Source organism: Rhodamnia argentea, chromosome 8 (assembly GCF_020921035.1).
Source record: "Rhodamnia argentea isolate NSW1041297 chromosome 8, ASM2092103v1, whole genome shotgun sequence".
NCBI lineage: Eukaryota > Viridiplantae > Streptophyta > Magnoliopsida > Myrtales > Myrtaceae > Rhodamnia > Rhodamnia argentea.
In genome coordinates, this window is record NC_063157.1 from 11,109,211 (window position 1) to 11,120,231 (window position 11,021).

General features: G+C 43.4%; 2 protein-coding genes across 4 annotated transcripts; one reads left to right on the forward strand and one right to left on the reverse strand.

Moving 5' to 3' along the window:
- Nucleotides 1-3,770: 3,770 nt before the first annotated feature.
- LOC115745365 (probable inactive receptor kinase At3g02880) lies at nucleotides 3,771-6,967 on the forward strand (the record flags this gene model as incomplete). Its single annotated transcript, XM_030680890.2, has 2 exons — nucleotides 3,771-5,304; nucleotides 6,047-6,967. Coding segments are annotated over 2 exons (2,166 nt in total), but the record flags the coding sequence as incomplete, so codon positions are not given.
- Nucleotides 6,968-7,220: 253 nt separating this feature from the next.
- Nucleotides 7,221-10,388, reverse strand: LOC115745367 (ADP-ribosylation factor-like protein 8c). Of its 3 annotated transcripts, XR_004015916.2 has the most exons (7): nucleotides 9,995-10,388; nucleotides 8,943-9,024; nucleotides 8,829-8,861; nucleotides 8,613-8,734; nucleotides 7,705-7,866; nucleotides 7,401-7,571; nucleotides 7,221-7,333 (listed from the first exon to the last, which is right to left on the reverse strand). XR_004015916.2 is itself a non-coding variant. In XM_030680893.2 (6 exons), exons 1-6 carry the CDS (start codon nucleotides 10,030-10,032, stop codon nucleotides 7,454-7,456), a joined length of 555 nt encoding a protein of 184 aa, XP_030536753.1. In that variant the 5' UTR covers nucleotides 10,033-10,387; the 3' UTR covers nucleotides 7,382-7,453. The 3 variants fall into 3 exon arrangements, 2 of the variants coding, with proteins under 2 accessions (XP_030536753.1, XP_048140479.1); XM_030680893.2 differs by lacking the exon at nucleotides 7,221-7,333 and having other exon boundaries at nucleotides 7,382-7,571; nucleotides 9,995-10,387; XM_048284522.1 differs by lacking the exons at nucleotides 7,221-7,333; nucleotides 8,943-9,024 and having other exon boundaries at nucleotides 7,382-7,571.
- Between the last annotated feature and the right edge of the window lie 633 nt (nucleotides 10,389-11,021).

Here is an 11,021-nt window from a genome sequence, read left to right on the forward strand (position 1 = left end):
CGAAACACAAAAGTGCCTTGAAAATTAGCGGGGTGACACAACACGGCCAGTGAATTTCTCGATCGAAAAGAGGGTCGGCGTAGTTGCATGACCGCATGTATATGATACCAACCCGACAGCACAAATTTGACGGGAAATATCCTGAGTTTTTTCCACAAAGTACGTGTACCATCAGCACATCCTCGAAGCGAATTAAAGAACTGGTCCATATTAAAAAATTAATCGTCAAGCTAAAATACCGAATAACATGGACATTAGTATAGTCTTTAACCATTTGCATCTAAGATAGTCACGTACGGCTTCAGTGACACTACTTCGTTAGTTTAAATGAACTTATACAAGCCAATGTCGCGTCTAACAGGTTCGACATGAACACGACATCATTATTAACTGTGTCTAGTGGATTAACATGAAATTAACCTAAATACAATAAGCCTCGATCCAAATCTGCTAATTTCGGTCGTTTTTCATATCGTGCCGAAAATAATCACCTCCAAATTTAGGCCGACAGGAACAGTTGTAAGTCGAAAATATGGACCTGTACCGAAAAAAAAAAAAAAAACATGCTTACCATTGCCCTAGGTATCAGGCAAATTTCTGGCCTACATATGGTGGCCCTGGGGATGTTGACCACCAGTCAACCTCTTGGCTTCGTCATAGACTCATAAGGTATTTATTCGGGGTGTGTCTTGTAATCGCATCCGGCATTTAATACCACTAAACATAACTTGATAATCTCTAATAACGCACAACTTAATCCGCTATTTTAAACCAAAAAACTCTTAGTGCGGTAAGTAAAAATAAATTGTTTAAGAGATAAGATATTAAATAAAAATTAAAGTCTTATCTTTTGTGTTATCAAAACCTTTCAACAATACTCAATTTTTAGGATGCACGAGCACTTTTCGGGGGGCTCAATGTCGGTGTCGGACACGTGTCCGTATTTGACATGCGTCCGACACGTGATCAGCACATGTTGAACTTTCAACAGGTGTGTCAACTCTACCGAACACGCAGCGACATGTGAGTCGGGATCAAATAAACCTTTCTCTTAAAAGCTTAATTTGTCAACAAAATGCGCACACATAATGTACTATATAATGATCTCCCCCAAGGGTTAGTTGTGCTTGTTCATACATGGATATGGGACACAAAAGAACATTGATAAGTAGATAAGTACAAGGAATAATGATGTGGGCGATCCCTGAACTTTTCTTCAATATTCAATGTGATCCTTGAATTCTTTTATTTATTCAATCTAGCCATCAAACTCTCAAACTTTTGCTCGATATAGTCCTTCCATTGAAAATTCTAAGATAGAGTTACCACGGAATGAAAAAGGGTATTTTCATATATCTCGTAACTCAATAAATCACCGGGAGGCAGAGTGTTAGAATTATTAAAAGTCATGATGGCGAGGGAAAGAAGAATTCGTAAGAAGAAGAAGAAAGAGGAATGAATAAAATCTTTTTCTATTGTCTATTTTTCCATTGATACAACCTCATGTATATATAGAATTTTACAAGGTGAATAATATCTACAATTAAGGAATCACAAATGGAAACTAAATATCTGATTTAATTATTGAAGCGGAAGAGGAAAATCTGGTATCTCATTTGATGGAGCTTGATTGTTGCTTATTGATATATGATTCGGTGGAGCTTGATTGTTCTTGATTTGATTTTGTGAAGGAACATGATTCTGTTAATGAATTGAGAGGGGGATGTTATTAGAATCACGTTCCTCCAAGTTTATGATGTTAACACAGAGTAATATCGGGAACAAAGTCCAAGGAGGAAAAAGGTATATTTTCGGGAAAAGTATCAAAAAAGTCATAAACCTATTATATTGATGCCAATTCGGTCCTAAACTTTTTGCATTTCTGTTAATTAAGTTAATCTGACCGATCTTGGCTGGAAATTGGCTGTGGATGTTGGCTATTGTACGTGGCACCGACGACATTGATGTGGATATGTTTTAATATTATAGTAATATTTTAAATAATTTTAATAATTTTCTTAATGAGTGAGAAAAGAAAAAGAAGAAAAAACCAAAATATTTATTAAAAAATTATTTAAAAAATATATAAAAAATATCCATATTAATGCCAATCATGCCACGTAGGACGGCCGATGTCCATGTCAGCGAATTTCCAGTCAAGATTAGCTTGATTAACTCAATTAATGTAAATGCAAGATATTTAAGACCGAATTGGCACAATACAAAAGGTTTAGAATTGAATTGACGCTATTAAAAGGTATATGAATGAACCGGCACCAATGTAAAATGTTTAAAATTGAATTGGCACCGATAAAATCTTTAAGATTGAATCGGTACCAATTCAATAAATTTAGAATTTTTTTTCTCACATTTTTCCCTATATATTTCCACATATCTTCACATCTTCCAAAAAAAAAAAAGAGCACTTAAAGTTTAAACATCCATAAAAGAGATCTTTCCAACAACATTCAAGCTGATGATGATGCAATTTGCTGAGCTGGATTGCCGAAAGTGGGCGCGAATTTGATTTGCCGTTTCGGCTCATCAGCTTCGTTCGTGGACAAAGTTAAATATTTAAAAAAAAATAAGAATGTGTCCAGCTCTTTCAACCTGTCCGTCAGAATGGTGGGGGTCCATTGGGGGGGAGTAAAAATCGATAGGTGAACGGAAGGTCCCACCCAATCTCTCGAACATTGATTGGATAACTAGCCTAGACTACGACAATTTCCCCATGAAGTATAGTTTGAATTCGTGTTAGAAATAATAATAATCATTCAATTGCACACCTACGACCGATGACCTACCTCATTTGAAATCTTGAGTGCTAATTAAGATTCGACAAGACCTCAGTGCTGGTTATAATGGTGACATTTGTTGATGTTTGTGCTGGAAAATTTCGTACGGTGGGGGAGGGGAACGCATCTTTCTGTGTTAGATTATTGGTGGTCTGCATGCCAATTATTTATTGCCTAGGTAGGGATGAGGCTACGGAAGATAACTTCAGCTAGACACTTATAGCCGGATAGAAGGTCGGATAGGATCGTCGTGGGAAAAGGTGCATTTGGGTCGCGGATTTGTGGTTAAGGGTATTGATTAGGATGAAATGGAGTCTAGGGTACTGATGTGTCGCGAGGAAAAATTCGTGGCTTTTGGTGGAATTTCCATCATTGCAGTCGTAAGCGGGGAGCGTTATTCGCGATCACGACTTGAATTCGAACGACTGTGTGTGCGCATTCTTCTGGGATCACTTGAAAAGTAACGATATGTGCGTCTTTTTCCGTTTACCGTCCGCCGTCAAATGTCATTATAAGCAAGGTCGGAATGTGAAATTTTTTTGGTTGGCAACCAAAGTTGTTTGGTGGGAAAGCGGCGGCTGCGGAAATGGAAGCACGCTAAGTCAAAAGCCGTGCGTAATTAAAAAATGATTAGCTCCCTAAGAGTCATTGATCCCGAATTGATTAATAGGGAATGAAAGCAATCCAGCTTGTGGATCTGCACAGAACACTAGACCCGATTTCATTTGGAAGGTTCTTCTCTTCGCGTGTTGATCAAACTCGAAACTTTTTTACTCCGGCGTTGAATTAAAATGTCTAAATCGTAAAGTTTCGATCGTCGGCGGCGATATAATTCAAGCCTCAAGGTTCCGAAGTCACAAGGTGAATATTTTTTATTTTTTTTGGAAAAAAAGGGGGAGCTGTGCAGTTGATGTGCGTAACATTTTTAGGGTTTTGGTAAGGTTTGTGGTGTTACATTGAAGTGATTACTAAATTAACGAGGATCGCGAGATCAAGAGTAAAACGTGCGAGGAATTTAATGAATGCGAAGGTCGTGTTCGAACTGCGACTTCGTTCGGCCTCCGCCGTAGAAAACGTTCCAAGAAGGGATTTTCAACGCTGGAGAGGAAGAGGACGACGTCTCCTCCTCCTTCTTCTTCTTCTTCGTTGTCTCCGGTTGGTCTTCAGGTCTTTTCTTCGCCCCCCCAACAGTGTCCGCGAAGCGCTCTCTCTCTCTCTCCTCCCCCACCGAGGATGTCCACTCTGACCGCCCTCCTCCTCCTACTCCTCTCCTCCTGCTTCTTGAACGTCGCCCGCTCCGATCTGGCCTCCGACCGAGTAGCGCTCGTCGCCCTCCGATCCGCCATCGGCGGCCGCCTCCTCCGCTGGAACCTCACCGACCCGCCCTGCACCTGGGCCGGCGTCATCTGCGACCAACGCCGGGAGCAAGTCGTCGAGCTCCACTTCCCCGGGATGGGCCTCTCCGGCAGCCTCCCCGCCGGCACCATCGCCAACCTCACCCAGCTCCAGACCATCTCCTTCCGCTTCAACTCCCTTTCCGGCCCCATCCCCCCAGACCTCGCCTCCCTCTCCCAGCTCCGCAACCTCTACCTCCAGGGCAATTCCTTCTCCGGCGAGCTCCCCGCCTTCCTCTTCGCCCTTCAGAACCTCGTCCGCCTCAACCTCGCCTCCAACGACTTGTCCGGCGTGATCCCCCCGGCGTTCGGCAACCTCACCCGGCTCAAGACCCTGTTCCTGGAGGACAACCGGTTTTCCGGGTCGATCCCGGACCTGAACCTGACCCTTGACCAGTTCAACGTCTCGTCCAACCAGCTGACCGGGACCATCCCGTCGAAGCTCTCGTCCATGGCCCAGTCCGCCTTCGCAGGGAACTCGCTCTGCGGGCCGCCGCTCAAGCCCTGCAACGCCACCGGCACGGGCACCGGGAGCGGAAACAAGCTCTCCGGCGGAGCGATCGCCGGGATTGTGATCGGCTCCGTTATCGGGCTCTTCCTGATTCTCCTCGTTCTGATCATCTTGTGCCGTCGCAAGAGCCGTGGCAGAAGCGAGAAACCCAAATCGCTGGAATCCGGACCGGCGAAGTGGACCGAGGCCGGAATCCCGCAGACCCGTGAAGCCAGGAGCCTGGGCGAGTCCAAGGCAACCAGCGCCGTCGCCATCAGTGGCGACAGGAGCGGCAACAAGACCTTGGTGTTCTTCGGGAAGGGGACGTCGGCGTCGGCGGCGGCGTTCGACCTGGAGGACCTGCTGAGGGCGTCCGCGGAGGTGCTGGGGAAAGGGACGTTCGGGACGACGTACAAGGCGACGCTGGAGACGGGGACGACGGTGGCGGTGAAGAGGCTGAAGGACGTGAGCATTGGGGAGGCGGAGTTCAGGGAGAGGATGAGGGAGATCGGGGCGGTGGAGCACGAGAACCTGGTGGGCCTGAGGGCCTATTACTACAACAAGGACGAGAGGCTTCTCGTCTATGATTACTTGCCCACCGGAAGCTTGTCTGCACTTTTACACGGTGAGCATCCGTTTTCACTCGCCTTTACTTCCGCTTCTCTTAAGCTTCGTCTGGTCTGGTTTTGTCGTGGTTTTTCTGTACATCTATCTAGAACTAGAAGTGCCAAGCGCATCTGAGTTCATAACCTGACATGGGTTTCATCTAATTCCTGAGAAGAACTTGGCACTGTTAGCGATGATAAGAGATGTCCACATTTGGTTCACAAATTTCATTTTTCGAATACCCAATTGACACCGCTTTTCAAAATGGAGAGCAAAATTAGTCCTTGGTGTAGTCTAAGATGCAATTTTGAGCACCTTGAAAAGCTGAGGATGAAGAATTGATTGAAATGTGCGAGGAACTTTCATGTTTTCCGCTAATCTGCCTGAGCTCTGGACTTGAAGTGATTGTAATCCTCGGAGACGTAGCCCCCGTTTCACCGGCATTTAGAACATTGCTAAAAGTTGGGGATTTGCCATTTTCTGCTGCTCGCTCGCGAGACATTAGCAACTTGTCTTATGCTCGTAGCTACATTGGGATCCGAGTTCTTGATCCGGAACTTTTGGTGTTGGGGAGGTTGACTTTCATGGACATAACAGATCTAGACTGCACACTGCCAATGTTTTCGCCTGCATATTCACTTCGACCAAAGCCTGGAGCCAGTACCCCTTGCTGAACTGAAATAGCGGACGATGAGTCCCATGGTGTTCTTCAAAGACAATTCCGTCTTCTCAATGCGCTTTCTTTGCACAAATTTTTGCAGGAAACTCAGTAGTTGGCCGGACTCCGCTTAATTGGGACACCCGTTGCGGCATTGCCCTCGGTGCGGCCCGCGGAATCGCGCACCTCCACTCCGGGGGCACTGCGACATCCCATGGCAACATCAAGTCCTCCAACGTCCTCCTCACCAATTCCTATGAGGCTCAGGTCTCTGACTTTGGCCTTGCCCATATTGCCGCCCTCACCGCACCTCCCAACCGCGTTGACGGGTATCGTGCGCCGGAGTTGACGAACTCCCACAAGGTGTCTCAGAAGGCCGACGTGTACAGCTTCGGGGTGTTGCTGCTGGAGCTGCTTACGGGCAAGGCTCCCACGCATTCACTGCTGAACGAGGAAGGGGTGGACCTCCCGAGGTGGGTCCAGTCGGTGGTCAAGGAGGAGTGGACTGCTGAGGTGTTCGACGTCGAGCTACTCAGGTACCAGGATGTCGAGGAGGACATGGTCCAGCTCTTGCAGCTCGCAATGCATTGCACTGCTCAGTACCCAGATAAACGCCCTCCAATGGCGCAGGTCGTGAACAAGATTGAGGAAATTTGCCGTTCAAGCATGCTGCAAGAGCAAGAAGAGCACAGTGGTTCGGGTGACGGGTCATACTCACATCAGACGTCGGTTTGATTCAGGCATGCCGCCCTCTTCTTCTTCATTCAATCGATGAAGGATCATTGGTTACGTTCGCAATTGCGATCGGAACGTTTGGGCTGTGGATTATGAGTGATTCGTTGCTTCATTATTTTTTCTGTTGGGTTTATAGTTTAGAGGAATGGTTTGTTCAACCCTTTCTGGCGTCAAACGTGCAATAAACCCTTCTTTCTTTCAATTTTTTTTTCCTATTTAGAAGCAAAAGGTCTTGTCTATGTAAATTTTGAATCAAACATTTTTCTGTCATGAAGACAGTACTGTTGCTGAATACAACTGCCTTACGGTCCTCGCATAGTGCTCGACTCAGTTCTGGTGTTTTAGAGGCATAGTTGAAAAGCAAACTCATACAATCCGGCAATACAACATAAAGAGATACTACAACAGATGAAACAAGGAACACAGCACAAAACGACTAGCTCTATCCTCGGCAAGGAGTTGTAACTTACTGCGAACAAATTAAACCTGAGTATGGTTACGACCCGTTGAAGCAAAGAGAAGATATCATTACACGTGATGTTGATTTAGATATCGGAAAACAATAAATGGAGATCATGCTTCTACAGTTCAGATTCTGTACAGAAACTCTTATTAGGGAACACAAATAACCAATGAAACAAAAAGAGTACATGTACCACCAGCAGAGAGAGGGGGAGAGAGAGGTTTTTTTTTCGCGGTTCTGCTTCTCAGCTCAAATCACGTAGCAAAAAGCACTCTTCCATCAAAGCTAAAAAAGTTTAGGCCAAACAGTTGCTCACTTGGCAGTTTTAGAGTGCTTAATGAGCCAATCAATAACAGCATCTATGTTGACGGAATCCTTGCATGAGATCATATAGCAGCACACCTCTCTGTCTTTGATTGATTCAAGCCCTCTGCAAATAACAAGTCACGAACTTGATTAAAGAAACAAACCACCGTCCGATCGTTCGAGGCAATGGAATACGACGTTTTCTTTATGGTCGCAAAAGAATGCATAACAATTTGGATAAGGTTCGGCAAACTCACAGTTGATCTACCAATGCCTGCTTCGAAAGAGCTTCTGACTTGTCAATTTTGTTCCCTAGCACCAGAAGAGGAATCCCACTCAAGGAAGGCTTCATCAAGAGCTCGTGCAGCTCACTTCGTGCTATAGGAACGCTGTCTCTATCAGCAGCATCGACTACATATCTGCCTTTGCACATGTCAAAACATATATGCAGAAAAGTGAATCCAGCTGAAAGACCAGTAAAAAAAATCCAAAGATTTCATTGGATCAATAATGCCACACTAGTGTAACATCAACCATCGTCTCCAATAATTTAATTTACCACTAGAACAGAGGAACAAGATTAACTTTGCAAATCCACGTAGCATTCAAAATTTTCAATGACAAAGTTCTAATTTTAGTTTCCCATATAGTCTCTTTCAGAGAACCAGCACGACAGGTTAACAACACAAGTAACGGAACATGGGATGAAATTATTCATCATTCGCTCACACAAACGACAACAATACAGGCAATTCCCCTGCCGTCAAAATGACGGAAGAGGAGACCCTTCCTTGGATTAGTCAGCAGATATATTCCAACTAAGATGTCCCCTCCATAGTTCTAAACAAGCAAGAGGAACCTGAACATGTCCTCAAGTCCAGAAAAAACTTCAAAAGAGTCGAGCAGCAACAGTTGAAAATGTTTGGGCCAGATCATCAAAGCTTTGACAAAACTGTGGATTCTAGGCCATTATGCAGTACACACAAGGATTTCATCCATCCTGTCTGCTAAACATTCCATTTCAATTCCCTAATGAATATCAAACTCTTGTGTGGAGGCAAATAAATAATTAATTTCCAACATAGGGAGAGAATTTCCAAGTTACTTTTGCACATGATTCCAGAATACAAATCAATCGAAAAGTTAAATCGCAAAGAGAGATTACACAATAGCAGAGACCCCGCGGCAGTAACGCTCCCACATGGTGCGAAACCTCCGCTGCCCTCCAAGGTCCCAAAGTTTTATTGTCACATTTCCTTTTGTTACTTTTCGCATATTGAAACCAACCTGCATAAAACATCACAAACAAAGTACTTAAGGAAATTTCTCTGAACATTAAAGTGTACTCAAATCCAGAGCAATTCCAAAAGCGAACACTAACAGTTGGTATCATGTCTTCAGTGTAGCCTCCTGTCTGTCAAACATCAAAGCAGATATGTCAAGAACATATCGCCAATACTGTCACAAAGAGCAAAAAGAGTTTGCATCTACTCACAGCAATAGCATTTACAAGAGAAGTTTTTCCAGCATTCTGAAGACCTACGAGGGAAAGTTCCATTTCTTGTTTGAAAAACAAGCTGCCATGGCCGAGACAAAGTCAGCAATGTACAAAAAGATACAGCATATAGGAAAAGAAGCATCACAAATTGATGGACTATTCAAACAATTAAAAGATGCAGATGGTAAATTACTAAGAAGATAATGCAATAATCATGTCCCATGCACAAAGGAGAGTGTTCCATCATCCAATTTCCACCATTCTGTCCTATGTAAGTCCGGCTAACCCTAAAACCTGGTAAGCTTACCTTACCATGAAAAGTGAGCAAAATGATTCAGTACAAAATAGAGTTGACGGGCATAAGCAGAGGCGGTTTTTAATGCTTACAGCTTCCACCCTAAGTGTGCAATGTCGCATCGGATAGTGTAAGGGGAGTGTTTTTATTTATTTATAAAGCTTAATTTATCTTGCACCGCCAGTGTTCAATTTATTGTCAGGGGAGTTGAAATTTAAATTTGCTTCTTAAACTCTGTTCGCAAACTCATCAGCTGTTTGACAATTGAATTTGATAGGAGCCACATTTTAACTCAAGGATATACAACTCCAGATTATGCTGTTCAAGCAGACTCAGCATCACCTTTTACAGTTGGATAGAGAAAAACCGATATGCAAGTAGGTCAAGGACGGCTACTAATGCTAGAAGCAAGAAATATAGAAAACACTACCAACTATAAGGAGGAAAAATAAGAAATGAACGAGTCATTGATTGGAAGTAGCACATGGAGTCGTCAACCTCAAAGGTCAAAGGTCATCAAGAAAATCAGCACATGAAGTCAACAATTCAGGGCACCATAAAAGGGTTGAATTTTGAACACAAAACCGGGCACAGTTCAGCTCTTGAAATTTACCCTCGACGTGTAAGAATTCCCACACCAATACACAATATTATACCAAATCAAGAACACGGCTGCGAAATGCATACAGGGGTTTTTGGCAAGCAGATCGGCGGAAACAAAAGAAGAAAGAGGAAGAAGAGGGGACCCAATTACCTCCTGAGCCAGATGAGAAGAGAATCCCAGAGACCCATCTCCTCAAAATCGGAAATTGGATCAAAGGGGTGACCACTCCTATTTTGCAGGACCCTGAGGCAAGGACGACAGAGCCCTAATTTTGGTGGGGGCAAGAGGAAAGCGAGCGAGCGAGAGAGATCGGAGGAAGCTTCGCCGACCCAGCGATGAAGCGACGGTGTACTTGTCGATGTAGCGGAGTACCTTTGCGTCGTTGCTTTGCTTGCTTCGTCTGCTGTCTCCTGCTACTTTGTCTTAATAACCGTTGTCCAGGTTGCGCAAAGAGCTCATTTTTCTGCAACCTGTTCCTTCCTGCGACCACCCAATTTCATGTCCCAGCAAAATTTCTTAATCCTTCGCAACATATTGTTGCTAACGGGATCGTCTGGACTAAGGAAGATTTTTCTTTTGGTTAGAAAGACTAAGATAAAAGACAGAAATATGGGCGAATTTCTTTTACCAATTTTTATTTGGTGAAGCACAGGATATCGCGAGTATTTTACAAATAAATAGGAATAACGAAAAATTACTTTTTTTTTAATCGAACGAAAAATTACTTAAAAGGTAAAAAAAAAAAAAAAAAAGGGGCCACCCATCCACAGTGGCAGCAAGACCATCACCTGCAGCGTTGGTTAGAGTACTTGAAGACGAATAGAACCGTCACACAAGTGAGTCGAGTGACGTTTGGATTGAATAAAAACTGATTCGATTCATATTGACTCATTTAGCATATTTTAATTCATTTATGTGCAATACAGCATGTACTCGACTCATACCAAACTCGGCTAATTTTGCTAAAATACTTCAATATGAAATCCAGTTTAGAAAAAAAAAATTCTTATGAATTTTAACAAAATATATACCAGTAAAACACTATGGACAATTCAAATATTTTTTATAAAAAAAAAGTCTGATTTTTTTTATATGTTATATGTTTTATTTTCTTTCTTTCTTTTCTTATTTTTCTCCTATGATTGGCAGCCAGTGACAAGCGATGGACGGTAAAACG